Source organism: Triturus cristatus, chromosome 7 (genome assembly GCF_964204655.1).
Source record: "Triturus cristatus chromosome 7, aTriCri1.1, whole genome shotgun sequence".
Lineage (NCBI taxonomy): Eukaryota > Metazoa > Chordata > Amphibia > Caudata > Salamandridae > Triturus > Triturus cristatus.
Window position 1 is genome coordinate 766,300,368 of NC_140590.1, and position 26,356 is coordinate 766,326,723.

A 26,356-nucleotide genomic window follows, 5' to 3' on the forward strand; every position below is an offset into this window, starting at 1 on the left:
AGGGTCCTGTTTAAACCCATATGCATCCTTGCCCTTAGCTTTCACAAGGAGTCACAGAGCCACACAAGTTACACAGGCCCACCACCCAGAATTCACACTACTGATCTATCACAATAGCTTGATCGGCCTTTTACCCCCACTAGGCATTTCCTTGGTGGGTCGTAGGCTTACTTTAAAAGTTCGGGGGCCTCTGTCACTTTCGCAAGCACCCCTAGTTAACTGCAGCTTCGAGAGAAAAAAAAGGAATGTGGAGAGAATGAGAGACAGAACGAATTAAAGGAGCTTGCAAGAGGAGACGAAAACGAGGGGCTGGATTAGAGCATTTTTTGCAAGGGCTTCTTTTTTTTCCACAATCAAGCTGTGCAACCTGCATTACCCCACTCTTTCTTCCTCGCCTTTCTTCCTCTTACCCCCATCTCTCTCTGCCTCGAAGCAGTCTCTTTTTCAGCACTCGTGTCTATTACCTCTCTCACACAGCTCTCACCTTCCATTCTGTTCAGATATTTTCACCTCTCTCCCTATCGCACCTGCTTCTCAGTCTTAAATGCCTTTCATATTGATCTGTCTTTATCACTGCTCTTCCCATTCGCCCCCCTCAGCTGTTTCTCAACATTATATCTTTCTCACAACCGTCTCCTCCCATCACTCATAGCGGTTTCCCATCACTCTGACCTGTTCCTTCCTAATCCTTTCTATGAAGAAAAAAAACAAACCCTATCACCCCCCTGTATCTCACTCAAATCTCCGTCTCACTATCACATGACCATGCCTATCTCTCAGCCCTTTCTTTCCTCTCCATTACCTCTTACACACCAGTCTCCTTCTATGTCTCTCAGGTGACTGGCCTGTTACACGCACAGCCGTCTGTCCCACCTTCCTTTCACACTTCTTTACCTTTGTCTCAAATGTCCACACCAAGATTGGTCACGCTCAACTGCCCTTTACTCAACTTTCATGCACCTTTCCATCTCTCAAACTCCGAGCTGTCCTTGTATCACCTCATTCTCACACCAGTCTCCTGCCCTCTCTCTTTATGTACTCTCTCAACTGCATGTTTTTCTGCTCAAAAGGTAAACGACAGTGCTGTCGGTCCTCATTTGCTAGCAGCATTCCAATATTTTCCACCTTTTTACTTGTGCTACCTGATAAAGACATGGTGCTGCCGGGGATATACTGTGCCACAGGATGCAGAAATAGATGGTCCTCATCCATGGTGGGGGGCAACGGCAGCCCCCACGCTGCAGGGCCTTGTTACACCACTGCCTAAACCCATTAGAAGATGCTGCTACAAGCTTGTTTAGGAGGGTGACATCCAAATCCACAGGAAAACACTTCAAACATAGGTCAGACTGCACTAACGTACTTGTGTACTACAGTTAGAATGAAATGCTTAAGCAACACATTATGCACATTTTCTCTACGAATTCACAAACAGGCATAGCAACAAACCTTATGAAGAGCATAAATCTGTTGACACAGGAATGCACAAAACTCCCCATACAGGTGAATCAACAAACACACTATCTATGGAACTCCATGGAGTGGTGTGCTAGCCTTCCACGAATGTGCCCTGGTAGGACTATGAAGCACTGTATAAATACAACTGTAATACAACCTACTTGAGAGCAATAGCACTACAAGGCCATAATATGGGCAATACGGAGAAAGGCTACTGTATTAACATACCCGATTCCTCCCTTCCATAAACATACTTGCACCTCAATTCAAAGCTGTATTTTACATTCAGATCTAAGCGCAAATGGATATTGGCAAACAGTAATTCTGTGCTGTACACCAATTATGACACTCCGCAACCACCTCCTTACAGATTTCACCAGAAAAAGCCATAGGAAATGTGAGGATAAAATGCGAAGACAAAATGCAAAACATGAAGTATCAGTGTGATAAACACCGGTAGAAAGGTTAGCCTTCATTCTCAGGTGGGGTACTCAGAAGACGTTACTATGTTACCCATTAAATATCCTACACAAGGCTAGCTGTAATTACTGTGTGCACTATTAATCACTAGAATTCAATTTTATTTGGAACAAGCCCTGCATCTCGCAGGAGGTTGAGATAAAAAAAAATTGAACGAGCTCACTCATGTAAGATGAAATTGGCAAAAAGGGCCATTGTCTTGAAACCGCTTTTCAAAAATTGGATCTTCAGAAGCTGCTTTTCAGTTGTCAAATCAGTCAGTAGACTATACATTGTCAAATTTACTTAAACCTTTTTGCTATAATGTTATTGTGTTTGATCAGTATGCTTAAAACGCTCAATTTATCACTATTTTCTTGTAATGGCTCCAAGGGTAGCACTGTCCCGTTGTTTGAAGTATTTGCCCGGCCTCCATTGGATGACTTGTTAATAGTCCCCGAAGATCAGGTCTAGTTGTGTCCCTGCCCGTTCTTATATGCATTAAATATTCCAAAGAGGAACCCTGTCAACAAAAGTCACCACACATCCGTTCCTCCACCACAGGCTTCATCCACAGCAGATTCCTGCTTTAAACACTACTGCTCATTTGGATTCACAACCTCAAATTAGTCACTGTGTTTCCAGCAGAATTAGTCAGTCCAGCTTCTACCTCCTCCGAAACCACTCGCCTGCAATCATAGGCCTCCTGTTATCTTCTCAAGAACTTAACAGTACAGCATACACAAAAGCACACAGTTCAATTACAGAACAGAGTCATCACACCAGTTGGAATATTTATTTAATGGACATAATTGAAGGAAAATGTAATTTCCAATATACGATCCCGGTTCTGGGAGACTTTACAGACAAACCAACCAAAATTAAAAAAAAATTATATATCTATGAATGGACGAGGATGAGAGCTGGGGCGAGGAAACCGCTATAAACCCCCAAACAAATGTTTGGTCCCAGTTTAAATAAGTGCAATCATCAAATTCCATCCCGAGCCACCATGAAATGCTGACTGCAGAGATGAAAGACTCAAATGAAGATGAACTCTGGGCAAAAGGCGGCATGGCATACCCTTGCCACCAGCTGGCTGTGGAAGATTCCTCTGTCATTCTCCACTACCGAGTGACGGCGATTTAATCTTATCAACAAGGCAATAAATATAGAGAGGCGAGGCACAATAAATCAAAGGCAGAGAGAAGGTCATGCAACATGGTTCAATATAGCTACCTGTGGCAAGCCGCGATCTGTGTGGCATGGGGAACCTTCACATGGGGTTTTCCTGCTTAGAACACCTCTTATTGTATGCCAGAGATCCCCAGAAACATACATTTTAAGGGCATTCTAGGTCTAGTCTTTTCTGATCACAGCCTTTTACAATCATCTGCAATTCTGAAGTCTCACAAGAGAGTTTTCGAACTGCTAAGAAGCAGCAGACTTACTACCACAGGCAATACCAGATGAAACACAATGGTAAAAGAGGATTGATATCCAAGGCCGTAAAATGACAATCTGGCAGAAAGGCTTGAAGATCTTTGAGCATCATTGAAATCAGCATGTAGGATCCTTTCTGCAGTGCCGCAATCTCGGTCACTAACCAAGCTGACATACAAGGTGATCTTACACAAATTGTACCGGTCACAGGGAAGCTATAAAGCTTTTAGATTGGACGCTGATTTGGCATAACAAAGTGCTACTTCAGGGAAAGAATGGAAACAATGGCACTTGGATCCATTCGAAATAACAGAGTTGAGCTGGGTTGCATACAGCCACCAGAGGATGAATATTGACACCACAGGCTGCAGATTGAAGATACTGTTGGAATATCCACATGATTAAAAAAACAGACAACCAAGCATTCAAGGTAATTGCTCAGGTCTTTATCCAGACCTTTAGCGGTAAATATCCTAAGATATTCAGCCCAACACCTACACTTGGTACGTGCCATTGGTAATCAAGAGAAGTAAACTAAAAAAAAAAAATTAAAAAAAACAGTCCTCAAGCTTAGCTATAAAACAGACGAGGAGTTCACACCAAGGCAACACTGGTGTGAGGCACCAGGACAAGGTTAGCCCACAATTTCTCAGAAAGGAGTAAGCCAATGATCCCTACAAGCCTCCATGTCAGATATGGACGTAATAAGCATTGGTTTAAGTCTAAATACTGTCCCCCTCAAAATAGAAAAACCACCATGATTAATTTTCAGGGCAAAACAGTAAATCCACCAAACAATTAAATATGTCCCCTCCTCCATATCCTACGTGTTCCATTTTGTTAACCTACTTTTCAATTAACTCAGACAACCCAGATTCCTCATCTCAACTTTACAGTCTACAACGAAGAGGCCGTTTTTTAATAAAAGTGAAGCTTTACAGGCCCTTGTAGGAATTGCCATTTTGAGATGCGACTTTCAGCCTCCACAAAAATACTTTTGCAGATAGTACTGGTCAGTTGTCAGTTATGAATACTGGACATTTAGAAAAAGTGTGCAGACAATTTCAGTTTTTAGCACAATTCCCTTCCTAGGAGCACAGAATTAAGGCAACACGGTAACACAAACAGCAATGGATGAACAGACAGTATCACTAGAAACACTGCAGAGATGACGTAACGTGCAAGAGTAAAAAAAAAAATACGAATCAGATGATGAGGCAGCTCCCCATAACACACTATTCTGATAAGTATTCAATATTCAAGGAAAGGAGGTGATTTGAGAGGATAAAAAGGCTGCTGTGCACTCTTCAGTCCTTCCCATTAACAATCAGTGGGACACTAAGCAAACTACAAAAAGGCTTAGGACTAAAACACTTCAAAACCAGATGAATTCCTAGGGGATTCAGCATATAGACAAAAAGCTGCAGCAGAACCAGCGGGGGATGGGGGAGGGGGGGGGGCGACGACATAGTTTAAGGATGGGGGAGGGAAGGTTCAGCCAGTAGATACATTTTTTTAGTATTGGGTATCTGGGCAAAAAAAAATGACAAAAAAGCAGCAAATGAGGACTAGCTCAAACTGAAAATCTGCTGCTTTCCTCTGTAGAAAGGGGAAGCAGGGAAAAGAGGCTCTAGCAAGGATGACAACGTAGAGCTTGGACTATAGATGGGAAAATCAGATCGTGGTAAAGGCAGAACTTGGAGAGGAAGGAATATATTTGTACTTTGCAGGAACTAGATTCAGAGTGAGGGACGTCGGCACTCGTAAGCAGTTTGGTTCAGAGGATAGGCATTACTTGTCAGTTGAGCTTCGTACAGCATTAGGAAGAGTGAAAAACTGGGCGGGGGGGGCTTGAAATAACATACGCCATTAACACTTGTGAGGAATGTCAACACTTGGGATGGTCTGGAATAGAGTCAGAGGATATCGGCACTAAATGGGGATGGGGTCTAGATGGGGAAATCAGGACCTGTTGGGGAGGGGTTCCTGGAGGACTGCTAAATTTCTTGCACTCTCTCGCCCCTTGTTGGCAGCTGGAAAATTCAGTTTTTCCAGTCCTTGCAGATGTTCAGGTTCCACTCCCAGGAAAGGTGGTCTGTTTTGTCGTCATCCGTAAAAAAGGATTTCATGGTGTAGCTGCCCCTGGCCAACATGCCCTTTGGTGCCTCTTCTATAGGGGTCAGGTACTCATACTCTTCTAGGCGTGGCCCGTAACTGCCAACCATGTATGTTGTCTTGTCCACTAGAAACAAAGAAAGCAAAGGTTCTGTTCAGCAAGAACAAATGCAGTAAGGCAGATGCCTACATCCTCACCACTTCAAAAAACCCACACAAGGCAAACAATACAAGAGAGATTCAGTGCCTGCCAATTTCTTCCATCACGAACATTCCCTTCTGTCTGCTAGTCCCTGCTCTAGTGTCCTTCGTGGTTCCCGATCCAAACTATGCCCCTTTGGGCACTACAATACTGAATACCTGCTTTAAATGTCTAAATCCAGCATACAATCACTTATCTTTCGTAGCACTGGACTAATTTGCGATCCCAACTTCAGTTCAAGCATGCTAGATAGTGTGTGTTGATGCATTAATATATTTGACAAGTATGTTGGACATTTTGGCAGTCTTTGAGTAAATATTTTTGAAGTCCATTCTCATATACTACCCAGTTGGAACGCTATTATACAGAAATCACAACTGAGATACTTATTACTAGAGGGCACAAACCTTTTCCACTATCGAGGGCATGCTAGGAGTATTTTAAGAGACATCGAATTGGTTGTGGTGGGCTTACAATGGGCAAGTCTCTCACAAGTACAAGGTAGTTAGTTCTACAGTAGCACTACTGTATTTGGCTTTATATAGTTAGTCTTCGTAGCAATTGAACCAGCCATCACTCGCAGATTTAGGCCCAGATCTCTGTACTTGGGTGAATGTATGACATTGTTCTGCATTCTGTCCATCATTTGTTCTTTTTGCATTTGTCACCCCAAGTGGGACAGGTATGCCCAGACGTGGGTCCTGTGCTCTCCATGCCACTGGAGTCAAGCTATCCTGGCTGATGAGGGGTTAAACCCCGAAACCGGTCCTAGGATGCTAGTCTCCAGTCCAGAGAGGGCCTGGCAGTTCGGGCTGGACTGTTCCCATTGGGCGCAGGGTCAAGACTGGCTTGCATATAGAGGGGTTCAAACTGGAATGGCATGCAAAAAAAACGATGGATTTAGGCCCATATCTCTGTACTGAGGTGAATGTATGACATTGTTCTGCATTCTATCCATCATTTGTTCTTTTTGCATTTATCACTCGCAGACTAGCATGAAGGCACCGCTGATTTGCTAGGCTATACTGGAGGTACAGTTTCTATCCTACTCTATCGCACAGCAATGGATAGTAAGGGGGATGCTCAACTACAGAAGTGAGACAATTCTAGACATTTAGGGGAAAGGGGAAAGGAAGACGGAAATATTCTTCTGCTGATAGGAGGAAGTGAGGACGCTCTACTACTGAAAGGAGAGATAGCCAATTCTTAAACCATGTACTGTTAAGCAGTCTTAATTTTGCCATACCCCAATTGGCACCCCCTCAGTCCTTCAGAAGTAGCTATTTACGCCCTACAAATCACTCATCCATTCACAATATTTAAAAATGACTGAGTACATAATTTGAGGACATCATTGCCTAATCAACACATTACAAATGCCCTAAAATACACATGGCATTCATATTGCAAGACTAAAATAAACAGGAAAGGAGCTAAAATTCAGACAGATTTGCTTTCATAAAAAGAAAGAAACATACTGTAGATACATATGTATCTATTTTTTACTTTACAAAAAAATTATATTAATAGTTCATAGCGGCATTATTTTAATTATACATTCATCATACAACGCCAATACCTCCAATGGGCATCTCCGGACAGATTATTCTTAAAAAGAACAGCATCAAATCATGTGCCATACAGGAACCGTGGCACGTGTGGTAGGGGTTGTGGAGAATGTTGGGAAGGGGGTCTGCTTTTAATTTCTCCCTCTAGAAGCACGACTCTTGGAGAAACTGTATGATTGGTATGTACCACTGCCACGAGCCCCACAACCTCCATGCTGTATAATCGGGCATATGTCAGTCATTTACCTTTAATCCCTTTCCTATAGGTCTGCTGCAGAAACTTCAAACCAGATACAATCTCCTTTTGCACCTAAGGAGAAAAAAAAATCGTAAGAGCGCTGCAACATCTTGATACCTAACCATCACAAGACAGTAATATCAATTCACCCACCGACACCAAGACCCCTAGACACATTTTGTAGAAACTAGGCACCCAAAAAAAATGTCGGTACCCACATACATTCAATAGAAAGAAAAATAACAAACATCGTGCTGAAAAGATCAAGTCTATGCAAATCTGCCATGGCAACGAACTACTGCACAGTACCATTTCGGCCTTGAAATTGTTAGGATCCAAAACAACCTTAGCACCAAGACAGCCATACCACCATATACAGTGATCCTGCAGCCAGTCACAGGATTAACTCAAGAAAAAATATAAATAGAATGGCCCGCAGGCTTGTGGCGGCACGATGACCATCACAAATCAGCAGACTTATTAGTGTAATAATCATAGACTTGGACAGCAAATCAACTCACCTTAAAGCAGATTTTTATATTGTATTCTACACCTTCCTTCAGCAGGAATGACTGTTTCTTAAAGCTCTCTAGATCTCCTAAGGAGAGAAACACAAACATGGCTAATGTTCAGCCTCACCCAGAAATCACCAGGGGCAAGATGATGTAATAAGGAAGTAGGGATAAGAAGCTCAGATAACACTGCAAAGGCTCGGTGTATATAAAGGTACTTTCGCTTTCATTTTTAAACTAAAATCTGTCCGATGGGATTCAGTTGGAAAAGTGGCAACTATACAATTAAGAACAAGATGTGCTGTTCATTGCACGGAAACATCACAGCACAGAATTTCCATTACCTCACATCAAGAATAGCGTACACAGATTGTGTAGTAAAAAGTATGACCTTGTTGCTTTACCTCATGAGAAACAAAACTAAAAAGATATCACAATGAATTCTACAGTATGGCAGTACATACGAAGATCATAACGTGAACTAAAAGGCTGTCTGAGGGCTTAAGATTGGTGGAAAGTTATCATGTAAGAAAGAGGCCAAACACTAACAAAATGTATGAATATTTCTCAGTTGAAGGCCGTGGAGCAATGCCCATACTCATCACAACCAAGTCAGACTATTTTCCAAACACCCACCTGAAGCTTCCAGTATTACAAATGTGGAGTCAGAAAGCGCACCTTACCTGTAAGGTCAAGTTCCAATGGACCTGGAGCTTCACTGCATACAAGGACGAGTTTTGTCACCAACACATTAGGGGCGTTCGGATCTAAAGAGAAAAAAAAAGGGAAAAAAAGACTATTAGGACCACAATGCATATAAAGGAACGGGTGAGAGTCCTAGCAGTGACACGGGCAGCAATGCAAGTTAAAGCAAAAAAGTAGATCAACGGAAGTGTATCAGAGAAAAAAGGCAGGAAGCGTATCTTAAAAGCACAGAAGAAAGAAGAAAGGCAAGCCCATTAGAGCAAAAGGGGACCTATGGTACAGCACAGGGACTAAGTGGTTAGATTGGTAAACCAAACAAACTTGAATTTGATGAACCCGACACTCACCTATTGTGTCTGGCACAGGACCCAGGAGAGCCTCTTTGTACTTGCGAAGGCTCTCGTCGTCCTTGTCGAGCTCCTGAATCTCTTGAATGCTTTTCTGAGCAGGCGGTCGGTAGTTAACAGAATGTTCGTCATCCTCGTTCTCGGCTGCAATCTGTGCAAGCTGCTCTGCGGTGGGCTCGTGTTCTGCCATCTCTGAACTGGGAGAGAAAGGCATGGGTCACCTCACCTGCAAGTGCATTACAGGCACTTATGTTGTATGTTAAAAAAAACCTGCCTGAATCCATCACTTAGCCAGCAGTGGCTTCACCGAGAACTAGACACTCGTTCATCCCCTCCTTTGTTAGGTTCTCCACTATATTAAATAGTTTGCGGAAATGTTGGGAAATCTCTCCACATTCCCACTAAAGCCTGTTAAAATGTCTTCATTAGCACCGCAGTCTTGCTACCCTTCCAACTCCCCAGTAGTGAACCTCTAAACCAGCTGCTTTCAATTCCAACATAGGGCAAGACTTTCCAAACCACCTATTGTGAACCCCTTACCTCGCCCTCAATGCATGCCAATATTCACAGCCTGTGAAGCTACACCAAGTCGATCTCAAGCAGCGGGCAACTTTCATCATCTGCCTTCGATTACTCTGTAATCAAATTATGAACTTTAACTGCCTAACCACACAGGATGATTCTTTTAAGCTTATTTATGGTGTCACAAACACGCACAATAAGGCAATCCTAAAGGAACAATGCACCTTCTAAACTAGCTTATGCTAAGCGCATGCTTGGGTTCTGCCCAATAGAAATGCTACTGAGCTCTGCCATGTGTGCCAGTTCACTACTGAAAACCTGAAGTGCTCTTTAAAAAAACAATTATGTTGAATTTGGCCAAAATAAGAGCAGGAAATAAGGTGCCATCTTGAAGTGTCGGGATTGAAATAATACCTTTCTTAAAATACATCAAAGGCAAATAATTCAGCAAAACGAATCAAAACCAAAGACTGGAAAAGAAGATTTCCCGCACACCCAGTTACAAGCAGGGTCTGCAACCTTCAGAATTCCGTGTCTGCATAGCCCGCCCTGGGCACGTCGCTCCAGTAATCGTTTGCTTTTGGGCGTCTTCTAGTCTAAACAGTCATGGTATTTGCAAACACTACCTAAAATGGAAAAACATTTGCACCCACTGGTGGTCACTGAAAACCTGCCAGTCAGGTTTCCTGCCCCAGGACAACAGTGAGAGTAGTTCTTGCTCAATAGCTAACTGAAAATAGCATGTTAAGACCAAGTGACTGCAGTGATTGGAATATTTACAAAAAAGAAAGCAAGGAGAAATCTGGAAGTAGTGTGAAAATTGGCAGACATGGCAGAATAAATTAAAGGTCCCTGTGCCAGACAAAGTGAAACCAGTCTTATCTTAGCAACAAGACGGTAATTCTGTATAAACACATAAATGCAGCACCAACTATATTAGCAGGGCATTCAAAATTATGCGGTCGCGGCAATTATCGCATGATTAAAGATTGGCCGCATTTGGCGCACAATCCATCTGACCCGTAATCTTCAGATTTTAACAAAATAAAATTGTTTCTAGCTCAAGTGGTTCAAAAGTTGATAAATATGCAGCAGCAGTACGTTGCTGTGTCACGGAAGGCCCTTTGCAAAGCTGGGCTGCTCAACTTTGTTAATTACTGCTATATTTTGGTGTTAAACTGGTACGGAGGTGCAACCATTGCCCAGACAAGAAAATAAAATACTACCATTACAAACTGTGCCACATAATTTGGCCCACTCCTGCTGCGTAATTCCGGTGGACCTGCGTATTTGACATTAGTAGAGTGAAGGCGGGTGGGGGGACGCTACATCCAGGTTAGTTTCAACACGGGTATGTGGTCATTTACAAGGAAACTTTCTGCGATATCCTGCAACATACTTCTTCCGTTTTGTATTAAATGTACTATTAGCATTTCAGCAAGAAATATAGGAAATGCTGCATAAAGAAAACTCTACAAAACCGAATTGGGATGCATGTTAGTGTGACTCTTACATCAATCTGCTGCCTGCAGATAAAGCAACTGTTCTGACGTTAGAATGGGCCTGCAGATACGGCCTGGACAACCCTGACTGTTAAACATGGTCTGCCACTGACTCAGGGCACCCATTTACCGTTAGAGGTCAAAAAAATGTCAAATAGTAGTGCCTTGTGACTGGGCAACATGTTAAAGGTTAAGCAAAGCAGCAATCTGAAGGCATAAAGAACGGGATAAAATTAAGGTACACAAATACCTCGCTAATTGTCCAGCTAGTCACAGACATCACAGAAAAGGCGGGGTTGTCTGCATGTTTCCAGACTAGAAAGTGCTTCAGCATATGTAAGTACAGACGTGTCTAATTACGGGCAGAAATGCACTAAACTGTTTTGGTCCATTATTCACGACTTTTCCGCATTAAGATATTGGACGATCTTCAAGCAAATTACATCATCTATCTATTTTCCCCTTCACTGCTGTGTGTCAAGTCTGACGAGCTACACTAATAAGGCTTTACTTCAAAGTTAAGTTCAATATGCAAGTGCTTTTTCCTTCATGAATTTTTGGTAAGGGACTGATTTAGGCTGTGTTTTAATGCACATTTAAAGAGAGGGTGGGTGGAGTTGTCAAGTGTTTTAGTTAAGATACAAACTCAAAACATAACAAGCATTTGCAATGCACTAGGTCTCGCATTTACGTGAGTTTGAGCTATTGGCATTGTAACATTGTAAATGACAATGCGTTTTATTTATGCTTCAAAAACCAAAACATAAGGCATCGTCATTTACGATGCCGATAGCTCAAACTCACGTAAATGCGAGACCTGTTGTATTGCAAATGCGTGTTATATTATGCAACAGTTAAGCTGCAGCACACAGTTCAGTCCGGTCAATGAAGGAAGCTCCTGTTGGCTGTAACATGTATAAAATACACACAAAGGCAGACATGTACCTCGGGGCTGGGAGTGCTAAGTGACCTTCCATATTTGCACGCAGATTGTGGGTGGTGGTACAGGCAGGTATTAGTGTGTTAAAGAGATCAGTTTGCAAAGTTCCGTTCTGGACCGGTGGGCCTACGATCACCTACCGAGCCTCGGCCATTAGCCTCCGTGGGTGCACCTTTCACCCTTCATGTGCTCCACCGGTGTGCATTCCCTGGATGCGCTCGACCATTTCCTCTCCCCCTCCTGTAGTCTCCTTTTACTGTCACCTTCCACCCTTTCCTCTTCCCCTCCTAACAGGTTCCACTTTACCCTTCCACCCTTTCTACTCTTCTTCCCAAGTGTACTTCTCGTGTTCCGTCTTTCCCCTCTGACGCCCTACCACTGTCCGGAGCGTTCCCATCTCAGGATGTCTGCTCCCCTGACACCGTCCCTGACCCCCACTCTTACCTCCCCCGTCACATGGGCGCACTTCTCACCTTCCAGCCTTTCCTCTTCCCTCCTCCCGGGTGCCAGAGTCTCAACTTCTGCCCGTTCCTCGGCCCCTGCCACGGATTCCACTCCCTCCTTCCTTCCTTTCCCTGTGCTCTGGGTGCCAGTCTCACCTTCTGCCCTCCCCTCTTCCCGGTTACCACACTCACCTCCTCTACGTTGGTGAATGTGTGCATTCTCATTGCTGCCAGTCCCTCGCGCAGCTCGTTAATGTCCACTCTGCCATCCTTCTTGGCGTCCAGTTGGTCAAAGAGCCGGGCCCAGAGCAGCTCCCTCTCGTGGTCCCTGTGCGCTGCTAGTGCCGCCACCCTATCCTGGCTGGCCAAGGGTGGCAGGGGACCCCCTCTCTGTGGTTCTCTGCCATCCTGACACCAGGCTAGAGGCAAGAGGGCTCCGATCATGGGGTGCATGGTCCGCTGATATCGAACTGCTGTCCAGGCGGGTCCGTTCTCCGATCCTGCCTGGCTGGGGCACCACCCCGGTGTCAGCACAGTCCAGTTCTCGGGGTCACTGCTTCTCTGACACCCCGCTGACTTCAGCACAGTTCTGTTGTCTGGGTTCTTGTTCTGCTGGCACACGGCCACTGTCTGAACAGTGCCCGGACCCAGGGGCCTGCTTCACTGGCACCCTCCTGGCCTGTGGCCCGTGCCACAGGAGGGGTGTCCATACTCTTCACCGCGGGTTCGACTCTCCATGCCTGCCATGCTTCTCCAAGTTCAGTCACTCCTCGGGCGCCGGGGACCAGGCTTCCTCATGCCACTGCCGGGGTTACAGGCGCTGTGTACTACGGTGACATGGCTCTGGTGCCACAGTCCAGTCCCACCCCAGCTGCTGGCTCCGGAGTGTTCAGACTGGTCTAGGTAGTAACTCTGGGTGCAAGGCACCTCTGGGCGCTACACTCCTCTGGGTGCTTGGTGTTCCTTGGGCTGGATATTGCCTGTTGTGACTGCTGTCCAACTGCAAGAGCTGGGTTTAGCTCTGGTCCTGCTTACCTTCTTGCCGGCCTGCCTTGGCTTCTACGCATGTCTTGCCGGTGGGTGCTGCTTAATTTGGGTGGTCCTGTTTTGGTTTCTAGGCGCCTCTTGGGCTGGGCGATACAGACACTTGGTCCGGATTCCTCCTGTTTCGTGATCCGGGTGCTGTGCTCCACGGCTTCCCTCCTGCCTGCTGTGCGTGCGCTCAGTTGCCCAGCCCTCTCCACTGGCTGCCTGCTCCCTTGTGCTGCCTTTCCCAGCCTGCTCTGTTCTCTCTGAAACCCGAGCCTGGGATGCTGGCATTCTGGTGTCTGCGCTCGTCCGCACAGAATTTCAGCGTAGGGGCGGGAGGGGGGAGAGCGCTCTGGTGAAGTGCAGGTTGCAGCTGGTATCCAGCGCTCAGCCACCGTACACTGCCCCCTGCCTGCAGCCCCCACCCACTCCATGACGTATTTGCTCGGCTTTTTCTTCCGGGGACGGCCTCGCCTGCCAAAAGGTTTCTTGTCTTTATGGGGCCATGTGGTTGGCCCCATAAAGATAAGAAACCTTTTGCGACAAACGCAAAGCAGGCGAGGCCGTCCAAATGGGTTGGCTCAGAAAGCCGAGCAAAGACGTCACCAACACCTCTTTTCCAATGGCTGGCTACCGTTTAGCATAAACGGTGATGCCGGCCAATGGAAAAGAGGGGGGGGCTTAATGCCCCTTACAGAAAATCCCTCAAAACATTAAATCTCGCCAGGCGAGACTGTGCATGCGCGCAGCCTATGCCAGGCAAGACCTAAAAACTGGCTTGGCATCCGGGTTCTCACACCTGAGTTTTTTTTCTTTACACTATATGGCATATTACGAGTTTGCTGCTTAGAGAGCCCGTTGTAAGCCACATTTGAGGCACTTGGAATTTGGATAACACCCAATATGAAATAATCCATAAAAATAATAATTTGCTCTGTAATACCAGTGGTTTGCCTTCACGGACCATGCTCCTAGCCCTTTATGACCTCAGTTAGCCCCATTACCAAAAGTGGACATATTGGACCATCACTACGGAACTACACCCCATTTATGGATTTGCGTGTGCTGGAAGGAAACCCCTCTCTTTAAATAGAGCATGTTTTCCAGTGAACAGCTCAAGCTTAAAACAGTTCTTCCATATATTGAGGAGATCTGTCAATCGATTGTCCTTTCAATGTATAACTGACTCTCACAAGGTACAACCAAAACGTGTTTCTCTTAACAGCACTGCCACTTCGGGGTTATTATAAATTAATGGACAGTACAACTAGCAAGAGGGGTTGGTCCCAATAGTGTCGGTCCAAATAAATGGGTTTGTACCGTTAAAACAAGATGTCCAAATGGGAGACCCTTACCTAACCCATTAATATAGCCTGAAGTGGGGCAGGTGTTGCCTTTTCCAGGCTTTTCAAAGGCGTGGAGGTAATGTTTAAAGACCACCTGGATGAGTTCACAATATTACATTTGCTGAGACTCAAGCTATCCAGGACCACAGAACTAGCTTTTTTCTCCCAAGGGCGATAATCCATTACTACCCCCAGACATTTTCAATGTGACTCCACATTCATACCACAGATCAGAACATTACATCTACGCCTTGAAAAAGCCCCAGGCCTGTGCGCCACAGAGGGGGGCGAAACATGTTGGCTGTTTTACTTTTGTTCTTCACTATGGATTACCTGAAAATATTGGGACTAATAATAATAATTAAAAAAAAATTAAAAAAAAAATTGGAAAAGGCAACACCATCTGTCCTTACTCTGGATCACCAGCCTAACTTGGATCAATATTATAAGACTGACCCATTGTGGAAGAGGATTTTTCACCTTATCTTGCCGGCTCTATCCTTCACTACTTCAGGTTATCATAAATTAATCACTTTTCTCCCATCACGCTACACAATTTTGTTCTTTGATATTACTCTAAAGAGTTAATATGTAATTACTAGAACCTTAAATGTCTATCTAGTGCACTTCAATATCAAACAAAATTTGATTATATTATAATAAGAGTCCAAAAAAAGTCCATACAAGAATTCCACAACAACTAAACAAAGCACATAAGACATCTCCGCAATGGGCTAGATATCTGTGCCCCATCAGCTCAATGTCAGTTAATTGGTGTATACTTTTCAGATGCCTCAGCATAGCGAGGCTACAACAGCTGACACCCTATCTTAAGTCTAGCTTAATCACACTGGATCCTATAACTTGTTGCTTCCACTCTCCCTTGACCCAACCATTGTAATTGCTCACAAGCTTACACTGTGCGGGGAACTAAAACACCTAATATCCTATCATTTCTGCCATAGCTCACTTCAAAACATACCATGGTGTCAACTCGCACCATGGCGCGATCGTGTCCAAAGACAGTTATCACTTCCAACACTATACACCAAACAATACACGATCCTTAGTCTTCAATCAAATCGAATAGCCCTCCAACACTTTTTTTAATAAATCATTTGCTTGCATATAAAATGGTACTATGTAATTCTAATATTGCCTACAAACTTACAATGTCTTGTCACGAGGTGCATGTTCCACACACTTAGCAAGGTGGTGCTTTAGCTGTTCCACTGTTAACATCAAACTTTTGGAGTTACTTGTCAATTTTGTCCACCATATATTTCTCACACCAACCACCTACATTCCCATGTGCCCACACATTCTCTCTGTCCTCAACGTTTCCCCCCAATGTTTAGGTCAAAGCCTGCCAAATAGCACAGATGTCTGGTTGCGAAGGACTTATTGGGGAGATGTCGATAGCTGACCTGGAAATTAACTTTGCAATTGCTTTCCATTAGTTTTTGTTTTGTCACTTTACTTGCTTTCTGTTTATTGATATTGAAAAAACTTCTGAAGCGCTCAAATGCCAATGGCGTCTTGGCGCCATTTTCAAAGCTCTGTCCAATTAATAATTCTGGGAGAGGGCCTGCTGAATAGATTTATCTTAATGGGCCAGAAAATAACCATGTTTTAGGCTCCTTCCTAAATCTAAGCAGATTAGGCTAGCTTCTAAGACATTCAGGAAGATTGCTCCACAATTGAGCTATGGTATGGAATAAATTCCTGCTGCCCCACCTCTCTCTTTTGAATTTATGTACGATTATCGTCCTGGAGTTAGTTGATCGTAGTGTCCTGTTCAGTCTTTAGCAGGAAAGATTCTTTTTCAGGTATTCTGGGGCATTTCCATACAGGGTTATGAGCAAAGTATAGAGCCTTGAACTTGGATCTTCTTCAGAGTCTCGAAGAGACTCAGTTACTGACTCAGATTTAGGGATTTTTCCCCCCCAAAAAGTCTTGCCGCATCATTTTGTAAAACTTTTTCAGTTAACGCCGATGAATGCCCATGTAGAGGATATTACAGTAATCCAGCCTCGATAGCACTACGGCTGTGACCAGTAACTCTTTTTTTAAATTCAAAGGGAATAAAAGGAAGAATTTTCTTTAGCTTGTGTAGAAGAAAGAAACAGGAAGAAGTGAGCTTGTTAATCTGAACCTTGAAGGACAGATCAAAGTCACCAGGATTAACTCCAAGTGACCGGATTCTTACTAAATAGAAGGACCTTAGTTTTGATTGAATTAAGCACAAGGCTGTTGTCGTCCATCCATAGCTCAATGGTTGACATACAGCACTTGAAGCGGTGTGCAGTCTCATCGATATCATTTACGATAGCCACCACAATTTGTTTGCCGTCTGTATAGGCGACTGGAGCTAAGCCAGAGGATCGGATTAGTTTAGTGAGGGGGGCCACATATATGTTAAATAGCGTGGGGATCAAAGAGGACCTCAGGGAACCCCACATGGCAATGAAAAAGGCTTGGAAACCAGGTCCCCCAAATAGACTGATTGCACTGTGCGTAAGGAATGATCCAAGGAGCTCCAAGGCAGATCCTTCAATTCCTATTTCTGTCAGGCGATCTATCAGAACCTTGCGGCTGACAAGGTCAGAGGATGCTGATAAATCAAACATCACTGTAGCCTTCACTCCACTGTCTAAAACACTTCTCAGCTCCTCTGAAGCTCCGTACTATAATTCGGTCTAAAAGCCGAACTGTGCAGAGTCTAGGATCCTCTTTCCTCTACAAATTTGGACAATGCCAGGTTCATGCATTTTTCAAGGACCTTAGCTGAAAATGGTAACCTGGAAATAGGGCGATAATTCTTTTCCTCTTTAGGATCCGGCGACGGTTTTCTCAGTAGTGGGAGAATGAAAGCTTCTTTCTACTGTGGGGGGGCGGGGGGGAGAAGACAGATTTCAGAATGGAGTTGAGTAGCAGAGTGAGGAGAGGTGCGACTGCCCCAGATCTCATGTATTTTTTGGGAAAAGGAGCCCCCAATTTAATTTGACCTATGACTTCAGCCACTCTGTCCTTCGTAAGCAAGGGAAACTTGTTCAGAGTCAATTTGTCTAAGCCTGAGCCATTTGGTACTTAGGCAGAGATCTAACATTGATATTTAATTTCCCAAGGATTTCCTCCACCTTATTATTTAAAGAAATCCGCCAGTTGATCTCAGAACAGTGGACACGGAGCAGGTAGAGGATAGGCTAGAAAGAATCTCAGTTTTAAAGAGTTCTGTTGAAGAATTCTTAGCGGAGTATATTTTTGTCGGGAAGTATCTAGACTTTTAAATCGCAATAAACTTTTTGTAGTCTTGAACACGTTTGTTGTATGTGACCTTTTTCCCCCTCCTATAGTGTTTCCTTCACAATTTTTCTTGCCTTCTACATTTTGTTTTAATTCTTTGAGCTGGAGGGTGTGGGGGGGGTGGGGGGGGGGACACAAGGGGCGGAGGGGTCTACTGTATTTTTTTTTTAACGATTGTGATAGGAGCAAATTTGGTTACTGCTGCTTTTAGCCACTCCGAGTAAGATGCTAGAGTTGGGTGGAATTTTTCAAATATTGAGAATGGAAGCTATCAAGCTCCACTATCAAGTCAGTGTTACTGGCTGGACTCAAAGTTAGGACTTTTTAGGTCTCGCCTGGCGAATGCAGCACATGTGCGCGGCACGCCTTGGCGAGACAATTGTTGTCGGTTCGGTGCCCGAAGGGAGACAAACCATGTGCGCGCCTGGACAGGCGACGTGCACGTCTCGCGTTGAGCACAACCCTCCTGCCCCGCGCTTTCAAGGCGATAGCTGGTTAGCCTTCTAAGGGCTCCTTACTGTAAACACGCAGGAGATGATAGGCCCAGTAGCGGTAGAAGACACAGAGTTGGCGGGTGGCAGCTTTGTCTTTTTTCTTTACCGCTCTTTCCTCCGGCCATTCATTATGCCACAGCCCCTCAACTGGTCAACTAAAACTGGCCCGTTCTGTATCTATTCCACACGACATCTCCATGCAGGCTTGCATTTTTTCCCCCCAATTCCGACTTGAGTAGTTCTGTTGATGGGCCGGCTTGTGCCCTGCAAGAGGGGGACTGGCTCTCTTAAAACAGAGAAGGGAAAGTAGTACAGACAATCCATTGTTCTGTCACAAAAGCAGGTAAGATGTTTATTTGTGCACACAGCACCACCAACCTCTCAATATAGATAATCATGTGTATAGCTCCGACGTCGAAATAACTTTGGCAGCCATGTGTTTGGTCATTTCAAATGTCTGCGCTGCGGTCTCATGTTGATTTTCACTATTTCAGATGCCATTGACAAACGGGTACAAATCTAAGCGTGCTCTTCAGCTTCCTCATACCTTTCCACATTTACTTATAAATCCATTTGTATGGTCACACTGCAGCCGTTCGTACTCGTCTCAAAAACATTTTTTTCATAGAACATAGCCATATGATTGTCACAGAATAATTTACTGCCAGCAGCACATTACTTGTCTGTGTGAGGTTTGGGTATTCAAAAAGATTGTGGTTTATGTGGAGTGAAGAAATGAGCAGATAAAATATTGCTGAATCGTGAGTTTATGAGAGCCAGCCTACCTTTTGAAGAATGACAACTGCAAAGTTTAAAAACAATGTTGTATGTCAAGTAGGAGTTGGTAATCTAATCCATGCCCTGCAAATCTGAAAGATGAGCTGTGTTATTCCGTACATGTTTTCTTGTTAACTGCACCCGGTAAAGGGTCCTTCAAAGTGTCACACACAGACTTAAATCTCACCCGTAAGCACAGTAAAAACAGAAATGTCCCTCATAGGCATTGTGAAAACTTGGCAGCTATGGCTGCAACATTTTAATTTGCCGGCCAAGGGATGTACAAACATTTTGCACCTTTTCATAATTCATGTTTTGTGGTTGGATGGGTTGCTTTTTGCTATTAACATCCCTGATATTGCTGGGGCCAATCAGAGATCATGGTTGCTGACAAAAAAAAGTCTACCACTTGACAACTGTCCTCCGGACCTTAGCTGCGAAGGACTGAGCGCACAAGTTTTATAGTACAACCACCAGCCAGCTGGACCCTGTCAACCACTTTTTAGCTCCTCTGCCAGAGGTCTGACTCCAGTGTTGATAATTGGGTTCTCGAAAGAACAAGCATTTGCAATGCAACAGGTCTCGCATTTGCAAACGTTTGAGCGATTGGCATTGTAAATTACAATGCCTTTTATTTATGTGTTTTGAAAATCCGCAAGCGGGGCGTAAACACACTTTGTACTTATAGTCGTTGCTTACGAGAAGCAAGGCTGGCAGTAACTGCGCCTCTTAACTGCCAGCCTTGCTTCTCGTAAGCAAGGACTATAAGAACAAAGTGCCCGTTTACGCACCGATTGCAAGTTTTCAAAACACAACTTAAAGGCATTTTCATTTATAATGCCAATAGCTCAAACTGTTACAGATGCGAGACCCATTGCATTGCAAATGCTTGTTTTATTTGCACATGCTTTTTTGTATTTTTATACGCGAAGTTCCAAGCTAAAGTCAATAGCTTTGTGGTCTGATCATATAACAGGATGGATGACATCGACCTTGAGGTCTGGTCTACTAGAAAAAACACGATCCAGAGCGTGACCTGCTTTGCAAGTTGCATTGGTTACTCGTTGGATATAATTAACCCCTTCCCTGCGGGGGTAATTCCCCCGCGGTGCCGGGGGGAGGTGCGCTGCGCCACTATGCTCGTGACGAGCTCAGCTAGTCATGACTCACAGTGGAGCTGTGCTCATGACTAGCTGAGCTCGTCACGACCCCGCCCACTGATTATTTCTCCCGCACAGGCGGGGAATATACCGCGCGTGGGCGGGGCGCGGCCGTTATGACGAGCTCAGCTCGTCATGAGCACAGCTCCACTGCGACTCATGACGAGCTGAGCTCGTCATGAGCATGGAAGGAGTTAAAATGACTTAAAATGCCCCAGAGATGTTCTGTCTCTTTATTGTTGCTATCTTCAAGATAAAAATGTAAATTCCCTAAATTCGTGAAATTCACATACTGCATGTATGGTTCCACCATATCTCCCAGGCTTTCTAGAAAGGTCAATTTTGGACCTGGGGGTCTAGATATAAGGAGTCAATTAAATACGAATTGGTTCGCTAGCTTGCAGCTAAAATATATCTCCTCAAAATAGTAGGCTGTACAGAGGTACAGGAGATCTCAAGGTGGTCCTATGTTTAATAAGAAACCATACATTTAATTTTAAACATTTTAATCTTGAGCTCGACTCACCCGGAAAGCAAGGGAGGGGCTTTGGTGTTATCTGCCAATAATGTTTACTGGTGTTATTTGTTTTAGGCTGCCTGTAAAATATGCAGAAGGAATAGTGTCCACCAGAGCAGACCGATAGATTTATAGTTCCATTTAGACTACATATATGCTTGGAATTACAATGGTGTTATCTGCCAATAAAGTTTACTGGCTTTATTAGTTTTAGCCAGTCTGTCTCCTGTTTGCCCTTCCCATGGAGCATAACCGTCTTAACTGGCTCCAGTTATCCTGTATTGTTATTAAACATCAACCTCACATTCTCAATTTCTAACACTACACAGAATTTAACACTTCTGCTTTTATCCCTCGCCATGCTCCCCTTTTCTCTCTCCTTTGTGCTTTTGATCTTGATGCACACAAGTGGTGCTTTTTGTCACCAGTGTTACTTGCAAACAACCACAAACTCTGATAGTTGCCCATTCTGAGCCCTTGCCTCAGTCTTCCGTTTCCACTGCGAAGATTCTTAATCTCCCTTTATGTTCTTTTTTATACCTTTAGCTGCCACTGCATGTAATCAGATTTTATTGAAATGCATATTCTGTTTGTTCCGGCACTTTACTTACACCAACTGTTAAATTATGGTCTATACTAATTATAGTCTAACCTATACTCCCATACAGTTCGTTTTAAAATACAAAGTATGCTCATTCACGACTGTGACCTTTACTGAAAAACCCATCTAGCAAGGAATGTCCTCAAATATGCCTCTCCATCTCCCTTTCCTATCCCTAGCATGCGCAAGTATATTTACTGGGCAATAGTTTCGTTATGCGCAGCAGGTTTATTAGAATTGCGACCCAAAAAAACATTAAACGAGGATTACTGCCTTATTTCACAACTGAAGCAGGAGCCCATTCCCTTACTTGCACTAAATCCTATGACACTGCCTAGATGACTGCGCATTTAAAAAAATATTTTGTGGCTTCAGTTGTCACCTGTAAACCATGCAGATGCGTCCATCTGTAGGAATAACTACCCTTCATGACTGCTCTATGACCCCTCAACACACTCCCATGGCCATACTTTTAACCTGTGCCACAGGTTACCTTCCTTGCACTAGGGTATAAAATACTCTGCCTACTCTACTGCACACTTCCATCGATTTTGTACTTGGCTCAGCTGTTGACTACAATGTATGCTGTTTGTTATCCTTCTTTAAGCCTCCACCTTGCCTCTCGAACTTCCTTTTCCACTTCAAAGCTTCACAACCTCTCTTTACATTTTATCAACCCTCCACATGTTGCATATGTTCCAGCACTTTACTTTCACCAATTGTTGAATTAGGATCTATACCAATGCTCTCCATCCTTCATGGCATTCCACCTCATTCAAAAATATTATGTATGCGCTTTCCCAGCTGTGTCAATCACTTACAAACCCACCTAGCAAGGCATGTTCTTGTTAGATCTCACCAAGAGACAGCACCTGATCTATCGCTTGAGACCTTTTGCTTACAAACAATGGCTTAGAGATCGCTCATTGGTTGGCTTCATACAACTCATTTGCTTGTATCTCATTTGTTCACGTGTGTATCATTAACTTCCACTTCTGGAGTTTGTCTCTCCCTGGAGCTTAGCCCAAGTACTTGTATCCTTTCACTGCTCTCGTTTCAAGCACTACTTTTTCTAGTAGTTTAAGCACTCAACTAATGCATGTCTTTTGAAACAGTCTCCCTTGTGTACTCTTTAACCTCCACTGCACTCCTGTTGCAGGTGCTCCCCTCAATGCGCCCCTCCCCCACACTTTGGTTCTCCCCATTGTGTTTCACATTGCGATTTGCTTGCACCCTTGGTGTTGCTTGCCCACAACCCCAGCGTTTCTTCACCACCCTCTCCTGTCCTCCATGTGCTTTGGCCCCCTCCTGCCCTCAAGTGTTTCTTCACAACCCCAAAATGCCCTGCCTCAGTGTTGCTTCTCCCACCTGCCCTACATTTTTTCATACCAACCCAAATCAGCAAACAAAATGAAAGAAAAAAGTGCATCATTTTGTAGGTGCGTTCTTACATTGTGCTTGCTCCTACAAACAATGGGCGGCCCATTGTAAGATTATTTTAAAACCATGCTGCACAGCATCAAGGGTGCTCTGCACGTGGCTAGAACCATTGGCAAAACTGATCGGTCCCAAAGGCAAGACATACATGGGAGAACAAGCATCAGCAATGTCATTAACATGACCCCACTCGGTTACTTTCCAAATTACCCCATAATCTATTACCAATTTTACTCTATTACCCCGTGCATTTCCCACTCCACTGATTTACCAATTCTCAATTCGTACCACAACACTCTCAAGGAACTCTGCCCCCCAAAAAACCACAGCATGGTACCAGTTTTCTTAAAACAAAAAAAAATAAAATAAAAAGGGGAGAAGCTTCTTTTTGAGAGTGTGTTTGGAACAGCTGTGCAGACCCTCTTTTACATACAGATGGTGGTAACACTGCACCATGGCCTCAAAATCTACAACCTGGCATCCCTTAAGTACATGTCACAGCCACCCAAGGACAAAAGACACCTAATCGTATCACACCATCATGACAGAACTCCAACGGCTCCCCTTGCTGGTGGTACTATCTTCAAAACCAACAGCATCGTGAATGTAGACAGCACCACCAGCACTTCCTCCTTATATTGCGGATTGCTCGCCATCTCTGAAAGCTCTCGGCCACACCCACTGCCAGGCCACAATCGGTCTGGAAATGTAAATAAAAGTACAAGGCAGCAAGTCTTTTCTAGGTAGGCATCCGATATCTGGACCAACATTCCAATGCTGCTTCCAATTTAGGAAACGTTAAAGACACCTCTTTTAATAACATTACATCAAAAACCATTAACATCTAATAATCAACTCCATGTACCACTCGCTGTCACTCTTCAATGGACCCTGGAAAGGGTTCCACTGCCATTTTGGCTAGGTTTATACAATATAGAGTGTATGTAAGTAAATTCGGTACAATGAAGCTAGTCATTATACTCTCCTGCACCATTAGGCTATTCTAGTCAAATACCACTTTTTTCTAAAACAGTTTCCGCCCACGTCGTTTCACTAACGCCCGCACTTCTCTGGAGTAACCTGTGGCCTTCTTTAGTCTGTACTATGTGCATTTCCGCATTCTTGCCCCTTCTCCCTCTACGAGCGTCCCTCTTCCAGCGCACCCTTTGCCCCACTGGGTTCTCTATAGCCTCTACCAATCTCTAGCCCTTGTTCACCATCCACCAAAAGTGCATCGTCATATATCACATCTATACCCCAATCTCTACCATCAATCACCTCACCGTATTTCTCAGGTTCCCACTCGAGTACTCGCTGCCTCCCCCAGGAATGGCGAATGAAAGCCGCACCCGGTCCCGCCCGCAGCGCGCGCGCACCCAACACACTTCCGGTTTATGCGCCACTTCCAGTGGGTGGGTCTGCGTACCAGAAGGACCAATCATTCATGTGGTAAAAACCTCTGCTGCAGCCATTGTTGCGAGAAGCAAACGTATTTGTTCGTGATGCAGCGGTTAGAGGGTCGGAGAGCGCTGCATTGAACGACCAGACTTCTTGAGGTGGGCAGATGATGATGAATGCTGTGGACGTGAAAAACACAACACGCTTATTCGGTCTGTAATGGAAAACCACCCTACAACATGGCCCTCAGAATGCTTTTATCGCACAAGGAGAGAAGCGCCATGGAAATAGAAAATGGACAAAAAGCAACACCAGAACCTCAGACCTGACAACTCTTATTATAATCATAGAATGTAAAAATTAGTAGGGAATCTGAAGGACAATAATAATTCTATGTCAGTTTCCGAGGCAGCGACTATGTACTCCTTTACCCCCACTTTATTGAATAGCAGTCATTTAAAAGAACATCATCTATTTCAATTAAAATAATGAAACTACACATCCCAGCAGCCTCTGGGAGCCCATAACCATAGTAAAGGTCCTCCAATCATAGTACAGGTCCACTTAAAGGGGGGTTATAATTAGGCTTTCACAAAAGGCAACTACTGATATCTATTTCCAAAAGTTGTTAAATAGATCCTCAGGCTCAGAATTTTGAGCAATTATGGTGGTATTCTGTCTCAGATGTTATACTGAACCATAACCATTCTAATTCCTTTAGGATATCCAAAGATATTGGAGAAGACGCCTCACTCACTTAATAGTGACATGCTTCATCATGGGTGTCTTTCCACACCCAGGTAAGATGGTACTACCTGGGCGGACTCAACCAAAAGATGTTATGAGAGTTCTTAGATAAATTTTTCTGGTTATACAGGGAACCAGTTGGATAAGATAGTTAAAAATACCTACAGGTATACCCCAATGCTTTGCTTTATTCCTGGGGTACCTGGGGTACTGGATAAAAAAACGTATGTTTTATTAGGGTTGTTATGAACTATTTGGTTCCGATGTACCCTTATTCGTATGCCAACATGTTTTGGCCCGTGCCAAGAGCCCTACCGGGTCTGGGGTCTTCTTCAGGGCTGTGTTGTCTATTTAATGGTTTCCCTGGTTAGTGTTTAATATTACAATTAATATAAACAACAATATTTATGAGGCCTATTGCACTCACCTAGTTAACGAAATCCAGTAGATTATCTGGAAAAAAGGAAAAAGAAGAAAAAACAGATCTATGTACCTATTACGCGATCTATATTGAAAAACCACCATTTGTGACATCTATGAATATCTGTGGTACTATGCTATATACCATTCTATCCAGGACATAAAACTGGTGAAAACTATCCACCCATGTCTGGTGTGTCGTGCACCCCTGTTACTAAAAATGTGACAGAGTACATTTATGGTGTAATGACTTCATAAACATATACTCGAAATGGAGGGAGGCGGCAATAGATAAACACACTACAAACAACCGTGCACGTTTATCGGAGTAGTGTGATTTTTCTTTCCTTTTTTCCGTCTTTCTCTTTGGAGTGAGTGCACTAGAAGTCTCGTGCCCACTACTACATAAGTCGGAGCTCTAGATAGGAAGTACCGTGTGTTCCTGACACCACGAGAGTGCGGGTGGTGCTTTGTAAATAACGGCCCGTATTTGACAGCCTACAACTCCCATAACCCCTAGGGAAGGCAGCAACGACGACGCTCACAATTGACGTCCCTCATACGCTTCCTAATTGGCGATACTATTGTGTGCGTCAGTACGCAACAATTTAAATCTCCGCCCAATTACCGATCCGGTACGACGGCGGGCGATGGCAAACCTAGGTGGATC

The 26,356-nt window shown here is 44.1% G+C and overlaps 1 protein-coding gene across 1 annotated transcript; it reads right to left on the bottom strand.

Annotated features, from left to right (window-relative positions):
• Positions 1 to 2,699: 2,699 nt before the first annotated feature.
• ARHGDIA (Rho GDP dissociation inhibitor alpha) lies at positions 2,700 to 24,753 on the bottom strand. The gene is made up of 6 exons (XM_085617529.1): positions 24,405 to 24,753; positions 9,048 to 9,244; positions 8,679 to 8,762; positions 8,005 to 8,081; positions 7,492 to 7,555; positions 2,700 to 5,602 (listed from the first exon to the last, which is right to left on the bottom strand). Exons 2-6 carry the CDS (start codon positions 9,235 to 9,237, stop codon positions 5,403 to 5,405), a joined length of 615 nt encoding a protein of 204 aa, XP_085473655.1. The 5' UTR covers positions 9,238 to 9,244; positions 24,405 to 24,753; the 3' UTR covers positions 2,700 to 5,402.
• Positions 24,754 to 26,356: the final 1,603 nt, after the last annotated feature.

Bases quoted from the DNA above. Each gene is read 5' to 3' on its own strand.
- ARHGDIA (XM_085617529.1), bottom strand. From the start codon at position 9,237: ATGGCAGAACACGAGCCCACCGCAGAGCAGCTTGCACAGATTGCAGCC. The intron at 7,556-8,004 runs GTGAGTTGATTT...TTTTCTCCTTAG, and splicing joins ATATAAAAATCTGCTTTAAG to GTGCAAAAGGAGATTGTATC. The intron at 5,603-7,491 runs GTAAATGACTGA...CTTTGTTTCTAG, and splicing joins CTATAGGAAAGGGATTAAAG to TGGACAAGACAACATACATG.